Source organism: Mus pahari, chromosome 17 (genome assembly GCF_900095145.1).
Source record: "Mus pahari chromosome 17, PAHARI_EIJ_v1.1, whole genome shotgun sequence".
NCBI classification, from domain to species: domain Eukaryota; kingdom Metazoa; phylum Chordata; class Mammalia; order Rodentia; family Muridae; genus Mus; species Mus pahari.
The window spans coordinates 66,717,122-66,735,789 of record NC_034606.1 but is presented as its reverse complement, the minus strand read 5'-3'; the positions used below and the strand labels follow the sequence as shown (position 1 = coordinate 66,735,789).

Sequence of the window (18,668 nt, the reverse complement as noted above, 5' to 3'; positions counted from 1 at the left end):
TTGCAGGAATCTGTCTCAGCCCAGGTTTGCTCCTTTTTTTTTTTTTTTTTTTTTTTTTTTTTTTTTTGAGACAGGGTCTCATTATGCAGCCCTGGTTGACCTGGAACTTGCATATAGACCAAGCTGGTCTTGAACTCACAGAGATCTGAAAGAGTGTGCAGTACCACATTCAGAATCTTCTCAGTCCCTTCTTGTTTTAAAGTAACTTTTATTTTAATGGTGTATGTAATGTGAGATTATTGTATACTTTTGTTTTTAAATATGGAGGGGGACACAGATGATTGTCTTCGTTAACTAGCCATAATGAGTCTTCTTTGAGGAGTTGTGTAAATCATACTGGCTTGTGGACACATCTGTGAGATACTTCCTTCACCCAGGCAACTGTGGGAAGTACCATTTCTTGGTAGGGGACCCTGGACTGTATAAGAGATAGATTGAGGGCTAGCTGGGTGGTGACCGTGCAGGTAGAAGTGTATATTCATTTTTGCCTACTCTCTTTATTTTTAAACTTAATTGTATGTGTATGGGTGTTTTGCCTGCATGTATGTATGTGTAGCACATGCACAAAGTGCCCGAGGAGGTCAAAAGAGGGACCTGCATCTCTTGGGTCTGTAATTACAATCCATTGGGTGCTGGGAATCTAACCCTAGTCTCCTGGAAGATCAGCTGCTGTTTGTAACAATGGAGCCAACTCTCCAGACCCGTATGTGTCAGCTCCTGCCTGTGAATGTAACATGATTAGATTCATCAGATCGTACCTCCAAATGATGGACTGCAAACTGGAATCGTAAGACAAATAAACCCTTTCTTCCATAAGTTGGTTTTTGTGGGGTTATTTGTCACAACAAAGGTGAATTAGGACTGCTGGGGCCATGGCTTAGTGAGTGAGCGTACTGTGCAAACATGGGGACTGAATTCACATCTCCAGCACCACACATAAGCCAGACGCAGTGGCAGACAGGTTAATCCTGGTGACTTGCTGGTCATCCAGTCTACCTGAGACATGGAGCTCTGTCTTCCGTGAGAGTCTGTCTCAGGAAGTAAGATGGAAAGTGATAGGGGAAAACCCTGCACACACGGCCCTCTACGTGAGCACTCATGAGCACAGATCATACTAAAGATCATACTAAAGATTAGAGCTGTATAAACACAGAATCCGAATCACCTAAGATTCATTCCAACACCACAGTAATATTTTGAAGTCTCTTCCAGTCTTTTTAAATGCACAGGGGTTGGGGAAATGCCAAGGATTCGCCCAGGTTCAGTTCCCATAACCCACATCACCTGTAACTCCAAGTTTCTGGGAATTTAAAACTCTTTCTGGATTCTTTGGATACTTAGATGTTATAGGTATCATGAACACATGTGCCCTCCACCCCCAACCCAGGTAGATCTCTGAGTTTGAGGCCAGCCTGAGCTACAGAGCTAGTTCAAGGCCAGCAAGGTTACACAAAGAAACCCTGTATTGAAAAACCAAATAAAGAAAAGAAAAATGCATAGGGATAGGATGGGGATGTAGGTGAGGGAACCAAGCTGTGTATGGTGAGACAGACAGACTGATAAATAATGGCTCATGTAGATGGCTCATGAAGGATATGCATGAACTGAATCCATTCAGTTTGGAGGCAGGAAACTTCATGGCGGTCTTGAAAGTAGGAACTACAGGGTGGTATGCTGAGGGGATCAAGAGGAAAGGAAGTTAAAAACAGAATAGAACTTCTGGAAGTTGACTGCTAAAGAGGAGGTGCTAAAGGGGACATGTTACAGGAGGTTGAGCAACATAAAATATGAAGAAGGGGGGAGGACAAGGATTGAAGAAATGAGAGCACAATCGAGAGATGTCCTTGAAGGAGAAAGAGGGGAACCTTTAGACCAGGGGACCATACTTACCTGGCCGCAGGCAGACCTGCTGCAACCAGAGGCAGAGTCTAAAGGGCTGTGCCCAGCAGTAACCCTCTGCACCCACTGTCCTGGCTTTGCCCTTGTATAGGAGGGACACATGCTCACCCAGAAGCTGGGAGCCCAGCACGAGGCTCACTGATCAGCGATACTGGAACAGATGTGCCACACGCCAGCTTTGAGCAAAAGCTTTGAAGCAGGCGTGAGTTCCTCAGCGCTTTGTTTTGAGGTCGGTTCTTTCAGTCAAGCTTTTGGAGTATGGGCGTGAGCCTCAGTGCTTTAGTGGACCACACCGTTAGTATAAACCATGAAGAGGAATACACTTTTTTTTTTTTTTTTTTTTGAGGAAAAAGTGTCACTATATAAGTCAGGCTGGCCTGGAACCCACCCTTTGGTCTGGGCTAGCCATAGACTTATGGCAACCTTCCTGCCTCAGCCATAAATACAGGAATCGCATGAGTCGTAAGTCTCCTAAGCTGTGCTGAGGTTGTAGGATGCTTGTCAGGGACCCACAAGGCCCCGTGCTCTACCCAGGACTATAGAAAGGAAAGAAGGCGAAGCCGAGGGCAGGAGTACGCACCTAAAGGCCCAGTGCTCGCAAGGCTGAGGCAGGAAGATGCTTAAACTCATGAGTGCAGGGCAGCCAGGGCCACACAGCACAACCTCAATTCATAAAGCAGACAAATAGATGACTCTGTTCTGCTATCATAGGGCAGTGTGATTTTGAAGTGTGTCATTGCTTCAGAGAAATTGACTATTCACTTACAGAAAACCATACTGAGAGATCTGTGTGTGTGTGTGTGTGTGTGTGCTCACGCATGTGTGTATGGTGCGCTGAGAGTCACGTCAGTACCTCATACATAGTAGGAAACCATTGTAGGGCTGAGCTACACATCTAGACCCTGGGATATTTTTACTCCTCAATTTCAGAAGTTGGGTGTCATTCTGTCTTGCTGAAGCTAAGGGCACGGACATTTACTAAGACATTGAAGAAGTACAATTCTTAGCTGGGCAGTGGTGGCACACACCTTCGACCCCAGAAGTGGCAGGCAGGTCTCTCATAGTTCTGGGTCAGCCTGGCTACAGAGTGAGTTCCCATGACAGCCTGGGATATACAAAGAAACACCTTAATTATATTTATTTCCTTAGTGTGTGTGCCTGTGTGTATGCACACATATTTGCTGTGGTACACAGGTGAGGAAGGTCAGAGAACAACTTGTGCAAATCAAGTCCTTCCTTCCACCTTGTATTCTTGGGGTCAGATTCAGATTATCAGGCTTGCTGCCAGACATTTTCATCTGCTAAGCCATCTTACTGGCCCTGTGGGACATTTTAAAAATTATGTTTATTCATCATGTATGTATGAGTGCGTGTGACTGTATGTATGTCTGTAGGCTTGTCTGTGTGTCTATGTATGAGTATGAGTATGTGTGTAAGTGTGAATGTGTGTGTAAATTTTTGTGAGTTTGTATATCTCTGTGTGAGAATGTATGTATGTGTGTTGTGTTTATATGTGCATCGTGTATGTGTATATGTGTATGAGTGTGTGCATGTGTGTGAGTGTATATGTGTGTATTAGTATGTATATATATGTGTGTGAGAGATAGAGAATGAGTGCGTGTGTGTTGTGTGTCTGTGTGTGTATAGAAGTCAGAAAACAACTCAACAAGAGTTAATTTTTTTTTTTTTTTTTTTTTGTTTTTTGTTTTTCAAGACAGGGTTTCTCTGTATAGCCCTGGCTGTCCTGGAACTCACTCTGTAGACCAGGCTGGCCTCGAACTCAGAAATCCTCTGAGTTCTGCCTCCTTAGTACTAAGATTAAGGGCGTGCGCCAAGAGTCAATTCTTTACATCTACCACATGGAGTCCAGGGATCATGGTCAGGTGGTCAGGCTTGGTGGCAAGCGCCTTTAACCCACTGAGCCATTTTGCTCGTCCAACATTTTTATATGCTGGTACAAGTTTTATAAATGTTGGCCCCCGTCAAACATGCAGATGGCTGTGGCAGAGAAGGCAGACAGTAACAAGGCTCTGCAAAGGTGCCGAGCACCTCGTGTCCTCAGCCGTGATTGGTGGGAACTGTAAAATAGCAACTACTTTGGAAAACAATTTGGCAATTCCTCAAAAGGTTAAACAAAGTTAGCATGTGACTCAGCAGTTTTACCACCAAGAGTGTCCTCAGTGGAGTTGAAAACACAGGCCCCCACAAAAACTTGTACACAAACGTTCATAACAACACTGCCTATCCCAGCCAAGTCACAAATGAGTGAAATATCAAGAACTTACAAATGGCCAGATGAAGCGCAGTAACACCTACAAGGAGTAGGACCCCGCCATGAAGAGGAGCGAAATGCTGGTTCATGCTACAGCAAGGATGAGCCTTGAAAACAGTGTGCTAAGTAAAAGAAGCCAGTTGCAACCCACATGTTACATGCTTCTTTAAAGAAGGGTGGGGGCTGGAGAGATGGCTTAGAACATCGGCTGCTCCTCTAGAGGTTCTCGGTTCAATTTCCAGCAGCCACATGGCAGCTCACAACTGTCTGAAACTCCAGTTCTAGGGGATCTGATACCTTCACACAGACATACAGGCAGGCAAAATATCAATGTACATAAAAATAAAGCTAAAAAAGAAGGGTTGTGGGTGCGTGCAGAAGCGGGAGCAGAGTTACAAGGTAGCTGTGAGCTGTCTGACAGGGGAGCCAGGGACCAAACTTGGGTCCTCTGAATGAAGAGCAGTGCATGCTTTCAACAAGTGAGCCATCTCACGAGCTTCCGCGCTTTTGAGGACCTGCCCAGCGCAGGCAAAGCTGTAGTGGTGGAAGGTAGATGTGTGTGTGGTCGCCAGAGGTTTGGGGGCAGGAGCCAGATGAGTTTGTTCCTGGGGTGAGGAGAGGTCCTTGGGTTAGGTGGTGGTGGTGATTGCACAAGCTTGTGGTTATACTAAAACCCCTAGATAAAGGGCTGTGCTCTGTGGTATGTAAGTTATATCTCCATAAAGCCATTATATTAAAGAACAACGAGGAGGTTCCATACATACTAAATAAGATTACCCAGGTTTTATTTGTGGAGAAAAAAAAAAACAATTGTAGAATAATTTTGTGCCTCTTGTGTAAAAAGGGAAAAAAATATGTTCACATTTGTTAGTATTTGCAGTAAAACTCTGAAAGGACATCCAAGAAATGGATAAATTGATTCCTGTGTGTGCTGGAGTGAGCTGTAAAGAACAGCTGGGAAACAGATGTTTTGTTATAGTAGTGTATATTTTTGAGACAGAGAGTTTTGCTTTTTTTTTTTTTTTGGTTTTTTCGAAACAGGGTTTCTCTGTGTAGCCCTAGCTGTCCTGGAACTCACTTTGTAGACCAGGCTGGCCTCAAACTCAGAAATCTACCTGCCTCCACCTCCCGTGTGCTGGGATTTTTAATACAGAGTCTATCAAGGCCTGGCTATCCTGGAACTTAGTATGGAAACCAGGCTGGCGTTGAACTGACAAAAATCCTCCTGCCTCAACCTCCCAAGTGTTAAGATTAAAGGTCTGCACCACCATTCCTAGCTCAGCCCCTAATTTTTAAAGTTTTAAAAATACTATAAAGCCAAACAAAGGCATGTCTGTGGTAGACTTCTTGTCTTCCACCGTGGTTTGGAGTTCTCTTCCCGTTCCAGTGTTCATCAAAGTAAGCAGTGCTCACCCGGGAACCAGGGACTTGAGTAAACAGACTGAGATTCTGGGTGCAGGGTACAGGGCGCTGAGCTTTCTCTGCTTTTGTTTACTTAAAAGTTAAAGTACATTTTGTGTATGTTTGTGTTTATTTAGTGTGTGTGTGTGTGTGTGTGTGTGTGTGTATGCATGCATATGGGTGCACCACATGTATGCCTGGTGCCCTCAGAGGTGTTGGTGCTGGAGTACTTGTGCCCAGTTTATCTGTTTTTAGGTCTTTTGTTTGTTTGTTTGTTTGTTTTGTTTCGTTTTGCCTTTTAAAAATTAAATATTTAATCTGGGTGGTGGTGGCGGCACATGCCTTTAATTCCAACATTCAGGAGGCAGAGTCGGGGGCATCTCTGTGAGTTCAAGGTTAGCCTGGTCTACAGAGTGAGTTTCAGGACAGCCAGGACTATACAGACAAATCCTGTCTCAAAAAAACAAACCAAACCAACCAACCAACCAAATTAAATAATATTCATACACGCATACAGTGTGTTTGGATCCAATCCACCTCCTGTTTCTTCCCTCCAGTGCCCACCCCCCATCTCCCCTGCTATCTTCTCCAACATCATGTGTTCTTGCTATACAGCCTAGAGTGGTTTCCAGCTTGAGGTGATCCTCCTGTCTCAGTGCCCCAAGTGCTGGGATTGCATAGATGCACATTAGCATTTCCTGTAGTTCTGATTTTTTTTTTTTAAGATTTATTTATTATTTATATGTAAGTACACTGTAGCTGTCTTCAGACACACCAGTAGAGGGCGTCAGATGTCATTACAGATGGTTGTGAGCCACCATGTGGTTGCTGGAATTTGAACTCAGGACCTTCATAAGAACAGTCAGTGCTCTTAACCGCTGAGCTATCTCTCCAGTCCCTGCAGCTCTGATTCTTGTTAGATTCTTTCTTTAGTTGTTTTACATACATGTTTCTATCCATCCATACATACATACATACATATATCCATACATACATTTGCCATTTGGAGTTTTTACTTTTAGTTTCACTTAATTGTTGAGGTTTTCACAGGCTGACTTGGAACTCATAGCTAAGGATGTCCCTGAGCTCCACCCTCCTTAGCCTCTCTGTTTCAGCCTTTCAGGTGCTAGGATTGCAGGCGTGTGTCCGTGCTTAGTGCTCCTTTTGTGAGGCTTAAGAGTATGGCGTCGGGCTGGAGAGATGGCTCAGCGGTTAAGAGCACTGACTGCTCTATCTGGAGGTCCTGAGTTCAAATCCCAGAAACCACATGGTGGCTCACAACCATCCATAATGAGATCTGATGCCCTCTTCTGGGGTGTCTAGCGACAGCTACAACGTACTTACATATAAAGAGTAAGGCGTCATGAACGAACTGTATGACCGGTGACATCACTGATAGGGAAGGCCTATGCTTTCTTTTGTCGGCAAACGGAGGCCCTGTGCAAGCGAGGCCAGCCCCACCTCCAGCCCCAAGGGTGGATCTTTTCTCTGGATTTTGTTTCTTCAGAGAGATATCTCCAGGCTCTGGCCCTGGAAAATTGATGCCTGACAACTAGGGGCAAGGGTCACCTTTTCCTGTGTCAGGAGTGTCCAGTCCACCTTTCAGATGCTCTTACATCCCAGAAGTGGCTCTGGTGTCCCCGTTTCTCCAGAGAACAAGAGCCTCCTGTTTCTTTAGAAGAGGGGGAAGGGCTGCTACCTAGAGATGGGTGTGGGGTGGGAAGAGTCAGGGCCATGCAGATTTTCATCCGGTCTTTCTGAGACAGAGAGCTGAGGCGAATCAGGAGGACGCCAGCCCTGGCTGAGGACGCCAGCGTTGCAGGGCCAAGTCTGCACAGCATCTCCAGTCCACGAGTTCCTCAGAACGGCTTCTTCCTCTTTTCCCTAACTTCCATTGTCTAACTTCAATTACATGGCCCCTTGTTTCAACCAGTCTCTTTCGGATAGTCTCCTCCACAGAGTCCACCTGGGGGAACCCAGTGCAGCTGCCTGCATTTCCTCACAAATGCACCGTGCCTGCTGCAGCTGCCTGTGGAAAAGTCACAGCCTTCCAAACTGGCATCACTCTATAAATTCGTGGTCCCTGAGTTCATCCCCTGAGACACAGTGGGATAGACACACGTTTGCCATATCTCCTTCATCAGAAGGCCACTGACATCACAACAGCAGGACATTTAATCTGGAAAAATAAGGCAGAGAGAAAGAGATAAGGCAACAGCTGTCAGTAATTACACACGATGGGATAGGAGGCAGGAGAGTAGCCCAGCTGGACACTGGGAGCCATGAGCCAGGCTGCAGGACTGGTTGTGTAGCTGGACAGGTGTCGTGTATCTTTGGAACTCAGCTCCATCTTTAAATTGTGGCTGGTAGGCTTACCCTGAGCAAGTGCGAGGGTGAGCACGGTGCATTTTAAGTGCAGAAGGTGGTGTACGGTAAGTCATGGAGTAGGGCCCATGAAGGTGGTGTACGGTAAGTCACGGCCCATGTTTTTGTTTCCTTTTGCTGTGTCTTCCCTGTGGTAGGCAAGCTCTGATGGCCACCGTAGCCCTGTTTGCTTGTTTAGTCTCTCGACCTTCGTACTCTTCACCATTGTTGGGGCAGGGGAGCTAGCACGGTGCCTGTGAAGGGCTGACCCTCCCTCCCACATCCTGGCCAGTACTCCCACCTCCCCAGACTGAGTGTACTCATAAAACGTCTAAGCATCCCTTGGATCCGTGTCTCTAACCAGTGAGGCTAGTGAGTGCTGACAGTAGATTATGTCTGAGCAGTTCCTCTCAGGAAGGTGGTTGTGTTCCAGATCCACTTGCCCTCTCCTGGGGTTCCTTCCACCTCAGTGTCTGTCGGCCTCTCTCCTCACCCCTCCCTCTGAGTATCACAAAGATTCAGCTCCCTGGGATCTCAAGGTGGCCTCCCTGCCTCCCATAGCATCTCTGGCTGGCTCTAGCCAGGCTGTCCCCACGTGTGGGCCTTCCACTTGCATGAACACCTGTAGGCGGTCCTTCATCAGCTCTCAGCTCTTCCTCTTGCATCCATAATTGTCCTGGGGCATATAATTTTTTCAGTCACCAAGGCACGGAAGCCCAGGGTCAACTTTGATTCTTCCATTTCCTTCAACAGAGATTTTTGAAAGCATCTTGTGTAACCTAGAGAATAAGCAAACCTGGTTTCTTCTATCTGCCCTTATTCAGGTGGGGTTGGCCCCTCCCCTCCCCTCTTCTCTTTTGTTCTTCCTCCTCTTCTTCCTCTGCCTCCTCCTCCTTCTTTAAAGACAGGGGCTTCCTATGTCCTTTAGGCTGGCCTCAAACTCGTGATGTATCTCAGGCTAAGGCTAACCTCAGACTTGCAGTAATCCTTCCGCCTGAACTTCCTAAGTACTAGGATTATGGTAGCAGGCACACATGCGTCCAGCACACATGCATCCAGCTGAAAGCATTGGGTTTTGGTTTTGTTTTTGTTTTCGAGCCAGGGTTTCTCTGTGTAGCTTTGGCTGTCTTAGAACTCACTCTAGTCCAGGCTGCCCTCAAGCTTAGAGATCCACCTGTGTTTGCTTCCTGAGTGCTGGGGTTAAAGGTGAGCACCACCACCAGTTGGCGTAAAGCATCGATTTTTAAAAATTAAAAAAATTTTTTTTTATTAAATTGCATTTCTTTTTATTTATTTTCTTTTGTACATGTGTGCGTGTGGCTTGGTGCAAGTGTGGAGGCCAGAGGACAACTTGTGGGAGTTGGTTCTCTCATCCCGTATGTGGGTCAAACACCTATTGTCAGGTTCACTAGAAGGTGCCTCTACCCACTGAACCATCTTTCCTATTATTATTATTTTGGAGGCAAGGTTTCTCTGTGTAGCACTGACTATCCTAGAACTCACTCTGTAGACCAGACTGGCCTTGATCTCAGAGACTGGCTTGCCTCTGCCTCTCAAGTCGTGGGATTGAAGGGATGGGCCACCACCTGGCTCATTCTTCCCATTCTATTCTTGTTTTGGTTTTGTCTTTTCAAGGCAGGGACTTTGTATGTAGTGCTAAAACTGGCCTGGGACTTGCCGTGATCCTCCTGCCTCTGCTTCCAGTTGTGGTTGCAGGCTTGAACCAACACACTTAGCTCTCAGCATCAGTTTAATGATATGACTTGCTACAGTGTCCTTTGGTGACTTTCTGCAGGGTAAATTAGATTCCTAGGTCTGGGTGGTGCTTAAGACTCACCATAAATCACTCGCCTTTGCTCCTGTATCCCAGCCGGTCGGTTCTGCCTGAGTCGGGACCAGCCTTGCTCATCCCCATTTGGCTCATGGCCACTGCCGCCTTTCTACTCCAAGTGCTTCTCACACGCACTTACCTGCTCTGTTTCTCCTGTCCAGTCTCAAGTCTCGGCTCCAACCCCTCGCAGGTCTCCCCAGACTTCAGCCTCCTGGGACTCCTGTTTTGAGGATACCTAGGGTCAGGATCCACCAGGCCCTGGACTGTCGCTGTTGCATATATGTGTCTGTGTCCAGCACAGCAGGGGCTGTGTCTTTCCTAGCCTGGATGGCAAAGATCGTGGTTGTGTAACTCCGTGCTTCCTCAGCATGACCTCCTTTGACTTCAGAAACCAGCACAGAGGAGCCTTGACAACATAGGCCTGCCAAATCACAGGGAAGCAGGGGGATCTTAGTTTTTTTTTTTTTTTTTTTTTTTTTTTTTTTTTTTTTTTTTAAGACAGGGTTTCTCTATATAGTCCTGGCTGTCCTGGAACTCACTTTGTAGACCAGGCTGGCCTCAAACTCAGAAATCCGCCTGCCTCTACCTCCCAAGTGCTGGGATTAAAGGTGGGCTCCACTACGCCGGGCTAGGATCTTAGTTTTAAGACAAACTTGGGCTATGCTGAGGTCTCAGTCTAGAGAGAAGGGGTTCAGGGATACTTGATACGGGTAGAGCTCAGCTGCTTGCCTTGCGTATGCAAAGCCTTGGGTCCGAGTCCCAGGATGACATGAACTGGGCATAGTGGCTCATTCCTATAACCCCAGCCCTTCAGAGGTAGATGCAGGAAGTAAGTGGCTCCGAAGTCATAGTTGGATACTCGTCAGGTTGGAGGCCAGCTTGCAATACATGCAACCTTAAAAAACAGCACTCAGTACTCCGGAGGCAGAGGCAGGCGGATCTCTGTGAGTTCTAGGCCAGCCTGGTCTACAGAGTGAGTTTCAGGACAGCCAGGGCTACACAGAGAAAACCTGTCCAAAAAAAAAAAAAAAAAGGAAGAGGAGGAGAAAGAGGAAGAGGAAGAGGAGGAGGAGGAGGAGGAGGAGGAGGAGGAGGGAGAGCTAGGATAGTTCTAGAAAGTCTCAGTTGTAGGGTGTCTTGCACATCTCAGGCCCTCCCTGGCCTGTTTCCTGGGTCTCTCTGCCCTCGCCTTTCTCCAGTCTTCTCCCATCTTAGCACTAAGATTCACAGTGGGAATTTCCTCTCCACTCACAGCCCCTCCCTGAGGCAAGTGTGCCACCTGCTTCTCGTGCCCCGCCCTGCTCTGTCGGCTAATGATTATGCAGGGAACTTCACTGTTGTCCCTGTCCCAAATCTGTAAAAGTTCTCTTTCGGGCAAGGGTCATTAGAGTAATGCCACTGCCATGTGACTCTGGCTTTACCCCACTCCCTCTGCTGCTGTCTTAGTCCTATTCTGAAAAGTCCATCGTGTACCTTCACCAGCTCGTCTGAACCTTCTCTGAACCCTCCTGAGCTGGAAGGTAAGTGTTGCATCGGTGGCCCCCATCCCCCCTGCTCAGCACCGGTTGCCTTTCTGTCTTTGTTTCCGCCATCTCCTCGGATACTGCCACCGCCCTAATGTGAACTCAGCCAGGACCTCAGCCCCTGTACCAGGTAGAAGCCCTTGCTGGTGTTCAGGTGGGGCCGAAGGCTGAATGAGGAATGGCTCCACCCTGCTTGCAGATTTCATCCCGATGGCTGACTCAAAACCACTCAGGACCCTGGATGGGGACCCCATGGCTGTGGAGGCCTTGCTCCAGGACGTGTTTGGGATTGTTGTAGATGAGGCCATTCTGAAGGGGACCAGTGCCTCTGAGAAGGTGGGCTCTGTCTCCTCCCTCCTGCTGCCTGTCATTTTGTAAACTTGACTCTGTTGAGTTCATCCCTGTCCCTGGTGTACCTCATGATTGGCACTCTGGGTCACGTCCTTTGTTTCCCCTTGCTTGGGCACACTTGTGAAAACATCCTGGACCTGTTTTAATTGCAAGTTGCTGATGCCTTGCATCTGTTATGTGATGGCCGGATCTCAGCCAGGGGTCTAAGATCTCTGCATCTTGGCCTCTCCTCCTAGGTCTGTGAATGGAAGGAGCCTGAAGAACTCAAGCAGCTGCTGGACTTGGAGCTGCAGAGCCAGGGCGAGTCCCGGGAGCAGATCCTGGAGCGCTGCCGGGCTGTGATTCACTACAGTGTCAAGACTGGTGTGCCTGGGAACCTGGCGGGAGGGGTTCGGGCCCCAGTACCCAGCTCCAACCTGAGTCCTCTGCCTGCTCCTCTTCTCCAGGTCACCCCCGGTTCTTCAACCAGCTCTTCTCAGGGTTAGATCCCCATGCTTTGGCTGGGCGCATCATCACGGAGAGCCTCAATACTAGCCAGTGAGCCATCTGGGCCTTCTGTCCACAAAGGGCTTGGGTTGGCTGGGGGGAGCCATCCGGGTAGGAGAGGAGAGTGGTTTCTGCCTCTTGCCACCGTTTTCTGCAGATGCCCCTCGTCAGCCAGAATGTTTTCCCTGCTGTCTGTCCCTTGGGCTCCTTTGCCAACCCCCTTATGCCTCCTGACTATTTTTCTCATGTGGTCTTTCTGGTTCTTTGACACCTGCCGATTTCTCTCTTGGGGTCCTGACTTCGTCCCCTCTGCCTCCCCTGAGCCTAAAGACTTAGCTGGGCAGTGCTTTTACCCCGCCTCTGTCACCTATGTTCTCTGGCAGGTACACATATGAGATTGCCCCTGTGTTTGTGCTCATGGAAGAGGAGGTGCTGAAGAAACTCCGTGCCCTGGTGGGCTGGAACTCTGGGGATGGGGTCTTCTGTCCTGGTATGTGAGAAGGGGGCTTCCCTTGGGTCTTGGTAAAGGGTCTGCCTCCTGTACTCTCTCTTGTTCTGTGTAACTAGTGAGGAGGGGTCATGGTGCTTCCTCCCTGGCTGTACTGGGCTGGGCTGTGGAGAGGCTTCCCAGTCCCCTGATCTCCGTGCTCTGAGGTCGGACGTGTCCCTATTGGGCAGCTCAGGGTGCACAGGGTTTTCTGGTCCTGGGGTGTTCCATGCAGTGTGCAGTGTGAACCCTGGGAATTCATGGCTTGGGAGCAAATGTGACGCCTGTTTCTTTGTTCAGTTCTGGGGGGAGGGGGGAAGTTGTAGGGTGGGGGTGGGGGTGGGGAGAAACCGTCAGTCTTGCCTCACCTCCTCTTCCTCCATCTCCCACCCTGCCTCTGACAGGTGGCTCCATCTCCAACATGTATGCCATGAACCTGGCCCGCTTTCAGCGCTACCCAGACTGCAAGCAGAGGGGCCTCCGGGCCCTGCCGCCCTTGGCTCTCTTCACTTCAGAGGAGGTAGGGAAGGGTCCCAGGCCTGACGGGGACTCCTGAGTCGGATTTTCATCTGACTCAGCCAGAGACCCTTCAAGTCTTCTCCCTGCCCTCAATGGGTGTGCTCCCTTTCAAGGAGGCCAGATAGGTGCTTATGCGTATTTTGCCTTCTCGGGGGTAGGGTGGGACAGATGCAGTAGACACAGGTTCCACTTCTCAGGGTAGTTCATGGTCCAGCAGCGTTGACATCTCTGGGAGGTTATTAGAAATGCAGAAAGTCTCAGGCCCCACCAGCTCTCAGTCTCTGTTTAGCCAGAATCCAACCCAGTTCCTTCACAAGAACACTTGAGCCGTGTGGTGGTCCACGCCTTTAATCCTAGCATTCGGGAGGCAGAGGCAGGTGAGCCCGCCAGCCTAGTCTACAGCCAGAGCTGCACAGAGAAACCCTGTCAGAAAACAAAACAAAACAAGATCCGTTGAAAACCCTGGCCACCGGGTCTCATTGACCGCAGCTCACACAGCCCTTGCCCGTCTCTGCCCTTCTATCCTCAGCACCTCTGACCCTGCTCGGGTCACGCTGACTTGTTCTCTGTGTCTTTACAGTGTCACTACTCCATCACCAAGGGAGCTGCTTTTCTGGGACTTGGCACCGACAGTGTCCGAGTGGTCAAGGCTGATGAGAGGTGAAGGTCCTTCTGCCGACATGGCCCTGGCCCAGCTGGGCACACTGTGTCATCTACTTGCCAAAAAACCAAAAACAAACAAACAAACAAAAAAAACCCAAACAAACCACTCTGGCCTCAGGCGCTCACCCCTGCCCCTCCCCTCCCCGCTCCTCTCTCAGACCTGCCGCCTGCCTCTGCTGCTCACTGCCCACTGCCCACTAGCATCCCGCCCTGTGCTCTGAGGTTTGGTCAGTACGGTGGCCTCAGTGTTGCCCCTTTGCCTTACCCTGCTGTGTCAGGTGACCCCCCTGGTCTGGAGCTCCCGAGTCTTCTCCACTCACTCAGCTTCTTTCTTTTCCAGAGGGAGGATGATCCCTGAGGACCTGGAGAGGCAGATCAGTCTGGCAGAGGCTGAGGTGAGTGAGAGCTCTGGGTAGCGGGGTGGGCCCTTCTGTCCCCTCAGGAAAGGTGACTTGGGCTCTTCTGCTGGACATACTCCTCACGGCTCTCCTTTATTTTCACACCTGTTAGTGTCAGAGATGCTGCAGAGACTTGTAGGTGGGTTAGGTTCAGAATTTCCAAGGGAGTCCCAAGGGGTTTGGTGCCTGCATAGTGTAGAAGGTTTCTGTGGACTGAGGGTCAGTACAGGGAGGTGCTGAGGAGGAGGCTGTGCAGGCATGGGGAACACTGCTGGCCTAGGGAGGAGGTGGGCTGTCATCCCTCACTTCCGAGTGGGACATGTTTTGTGTGTGGCAATTTTTAAATATAGTTGCAGATTCACAGTCCCTCCACTCAGAGAATTGCTGTTAACTATCACAGGCTTGTAGAGTTCTGTGCGTGAGAATGTTTTCAGGAACAAAGCATGAAATGAAAAAAAAAAATAAAAATAAAAAACAAAAAATAAAAAAACGTAACGCCCGTTGATGGATAGGATAAACGATGATATCTCTGCTTGGTCAGTTTCTCCATCTGTGAAATGGATGTACTGTAGAAGTCACTGCATAAGGTTGTTGTAAGGATTGGTTAATCAGTGTGTAGAGCGCTTAGAGTGGCTTTGTGTGTGGATGTGCTGACGTTAGCTGCTGCCTGCTGCCACTGCTACTTTTATTTAAGACAAGTTCTTGCTGGGCAGCATGGATTGGCTTTGAATTTAGTGTGTAGCTCGTGTTGAGCCTCAAACTTGATCTTGGCTTAGCTTGCTCGGTACTGTGATTACAGGTGTGGGCCACCAGACCAAATGTCACCTTTGGTTTTTTTTGTTTGTTTGTTTGTTTTGTTTTCCCTTTGGTTTTTTTTTTTTTTTTTTTGAGACAGGGTTTCTCTGTGTAGCCCTGGCTGTCCTGGAACTCACTCTGTAGACCAGGCTGGCCTCAAACTCAGAAATCTGCCTGCCTCTGCCTCCTGGGTGCTGGGATTAAGGGCGTGCGTGTTCTCTGCGAGAGCAGCCAGTGCTTCTAACTGCGAGCCATCTCTCTTTTCCAAAAGATCACTTTTATAGCTAGGTGATTAGTTAATTTTATTTTATGTAAATGGGTGTTTTGCCTGCATGCATGTCTGTGCAATATTGCATGCACTGCATGCAGAGTTCATATCCCTTGGAGCTGGAGGTACAGACAGTTGTGAGCTGCCATGTGGGTGCTGGACATTGAACTCAGTGCTCCAGAAGGGCAGTGTCTACAACCTAAGTCCTTTCTGTCACCACCACCACCACCACCATTTCCATCACGATACAGTAGCCTACTGATGCTGCCCATTGCAGTGTGGTCCCAAGTGCCAAACCCTAAAGAGAACTGACTCCCCTCAGGAGCTGTCAGCTGTTCAGTTCCTGGCTAAGGCTAGGGATCCTACCCTGTTTTCTAAAGTGGCTGCGCCGTTTTACAGCCCCAGCAGCACACGACATTCTAGTTTGTCTGCATGCTCACTAACACTGGGTATTCTCTCTCTCTCTCTCTCTCTCTCTCTCTCTCTCTCTCTCTCTCTCTCTCTCTCTCTGAGACAGGGTCTCCTATAGCTCAGGTGGGCTTTGAACCCTCTGTGTAGCCAAGGATGACTGTCAGTCCTGACCTTCTGGCTTCTGAGTACAGAGGTTATGAGCATGCACCACCATCTGGTTCAAGCTGTGTTGGTGATTAACCCAGGGCTTCGTGAGTGCTGGGCAGGCATTCCCAGCACACACACCCACACATACACACGCACACAAACACTCATGTGTACACACACACAGACTCATACACACACGCACACACTCGTATACACACACACACATACACTCTTGCACACAAACACTCATATGTACACATACACACTCATGTACACACATGCACACAAACACTCATATGTACACACCCACACATACACTCATGCACACAAACATGTATACACACACACTCATGTACACACATGCACACAAACACTCATGTGTACACACGCAGACTCATGCACACACACGCACATAAACACTCATGTACACACACACACTCATGCACAGTCCCCTCATACACATAGTCCCCCTCATGCATGCACAGCCCCCCATACACACAAACTACCCCTCCCATACCCTAGACATGTACACACAGGCACAGCACCCCCCAGCCCACCCCACCACACCACACCACACACACCCATACAGCCTTCCCCATCCAGGTGGACTTTCCTGGGGCTGCCTATTGCTCCAGTCTCTCGGTCAGGGGAGGACATTCGAAGCAAGAGCAGCTCAGTTTTCAGTTTGTTTCCTCACAGGCCAGGGGGCATTACACATGGCATTGGGTTGCTCCTACACTCTAGCCGTTGTGGGCACTGCTGTGTCCGCCCACTGCCTCTGCGAGTGATTCATCTGCTTTTAGTTAGTGCGGTGAATGCCTGAGGCTGGGTGACTTGGTGAAGAAAAGAGGTTTGCTTTGGCTCACAACTGCGGTCCAGGGTTCAAGGCTTCAATCTGGTGATGCCTCTCCTGCTGGCAGAGCACCACATCAGTACAGGGCATCACATGACAAGAGACAGGGACAGGGTGGGTGTCTCCTCCGCTCTCTCTCCCTCTTCTTATCCAATTACCAGCAGTCAACCATAAGGGCTCAGCCTGTGACCTGCACTAAGCCCCACCCTTGGCATCACAGTTGGATTAAATTTCTACTCTCAATCTTTACAGTAGGGATTAAATTTCTACTCTCAATCTTTACAGTGGGGATTAAATTTCTACTCTCAATCTTTACAGTGGGGATTAAATTTCTACTCTCAATCTTTACNCTCAATCTTTACAGTGGGGATTAAATTTCTACTCTCAATCTTTACAGTGGGGATTAAATTTCTACTCTCAATCTTTACAGTGGGGATTAAATTTCAACAGGTGAACCTCGGGCTCACGTGTGGCAGCTGCTTTTGGTTTTGAGGATTCATACCCAGAAGCTGAATTACTTACTGATAATTCCATTTTTTTTTTAATTTTATTTTTTGAGTCAGGGTCTTGCTGTGTAGCCCAACTTGACCTCAAACTTAGAGTGATCCTCCTACCTCAGCCTCTTGAGTGCATATGTACCCCAGTATGCATGTGGAGGTCGGAGGACAACTTTTGAGAGTTAGTTCTCTCCTTCCGCCACTTGAAGGACCCAGGAGTCAAACACGAATCGTCAGACATGAAGGCAAGCACCTTTACCAGGGGACTCCTGCTGCCCCCAGCCCTGCCTTGTCCCCTGTGTTTGGATATCTTATCTTACCTAACCCAGGAGCACAGAGTTTCTTTTTATATTTTAAGTGTTTTATAGTTTTAATTATTTAAAAATTTTAAAGGTTCGTTTTTAATTTTTAATTTTAATTTTGTTGATGTGTGACTGTGTGGGCTTGCATGTGAGCGTAATACCCATGGAGACCAGAAGGGGGTGTTGGATTCCCTGGAACTAGTGTTATAGGTATAGGTAGTTATAAGTCATCCGGGATGGGCACTACGGTGAACTAACTGCAGATCTTCAGAATTAGCAAGTGCTTGTAACTGCTGAGCCATCTGCCTACTTCCTCATAATTTACATAATCTTTGTTTTTATTTTTTATTTTGTGAGATAGGATCTAACAATGTAGCCCTCCCTCAATGGCTGGCCTTTATATCAGGCTGGCCTTGAACTCAAAGATAACCACCTGCTTCTGCCTCTCAAGTGTTGAGAGGTGTGCACCATCACACACAGCATAATTTAATGAAGCGGGGTACCACGCCTGCCAGTTCTCTTCCTGTAGCTTTGTTTGTGTGTATACATGGGGTGGTGGGCAGCGGACATTTCAAGCAAGTGCTCCATCACTGAGCGCTCCATAGTTCTCTTTGGGACTTTAATGAATTAACCAGTTGATTGACTGATTGATGTTCTTTGAGACAGGGTTTCTCTACGTATCTCTTGCTGGTTTTAAACTTGTCACTCTTCCTCAGCTGTTTGAATAACTGAGATTATAGGCCAGCGCCACCAGGCCTTGCCACGGGAGATTATTTTCTTAGTTTCTTTTCATTTTTGAGACAGGGTCTCACTATGTGGTTCTTGCTGTCCCGGAGCTGTCAGTGTAGACCAAGCTGGCCTTGAATTTACAGAGACCTGCCTGCCTCTGCTTCCCAGGTGCTGGGATTGCATGTGTGTGCACTGTGGTGTCATGTTTGGGCTCCTGTTTCACTGTATACACACAGTTGCCGAGTGAGTTTTGTTGTTGCTATTTGCTGTTTGCTGTGGGAGCCCAGGCATGCTAGGCATGTACTCTTGCTCTGATCTGTCTGTCTCCAGCTCTAGTTGGTTTTATGTATTCAGTTTAGGGGGAAGAGATGCTTGTGAGCTAGTATTGCCTGTTCATGGTTCTTAATGTGTGTGTGTGTGTGTGCGTGTGTGTGTGTCTGTGTGTGTGTGTCTGTGTGTGTGGGTGTGTGTG

The 18,668-nt window shown here is 48.3% G+C and overlaps 1 protein-coding gene across 2 annotated transcripts in view; it reads left to right on the top strand.

Moving 5' to 3' along the window:
• The window catches only part of Csad (cysteine sulfinic acid decarboxylase), a 28,668-nt gene that overhangs the window by 5,620 nt on the left and 4,380 nt on the right, over window positions 1–18,668 (top strand). Inside the window, exons 1-8 of one of the 2 annotated variants that reach the window (XM_021216684.2) lie at window positions 11,079–11,287; window positions 11,490–11,626; window positions 11,878–12,004; window positions 12,088–12,178; window positions 12,511–12,617; window positions 13,019–13,134; window positions 13,714–13,793; window positions 14,137–14,191. In XM_021216684.2, the coding sequence (XP_021072343.1) occupies window positions 11,501–11,626; window positions 11,878–12,004; window positions 12,088–12,178; window positions 12,511–12,617; window positions 13,019–13,134; window positions 13,714–13,793; window positions 14,137–14,191 (702 nt within the window). In that variant the 5' untranslated portion in view covers window positions 11,079–11,287; window positions 11,490–11,500. Of the gene's footprint in view, window positions 1–11,078; window positions 11,288–11,489; window positions 11,627–11,877; window positions 12,005–12,087; window positions 12,179–12,510; window positions 12,618–13,018; window positions 13,135–13,713; window positions 13,794–14,136; window positions 14,192–18,668 lie in introns of those variants that run through there. The other variant, XM_029547954.1, reaches the window with a different exon arrangement.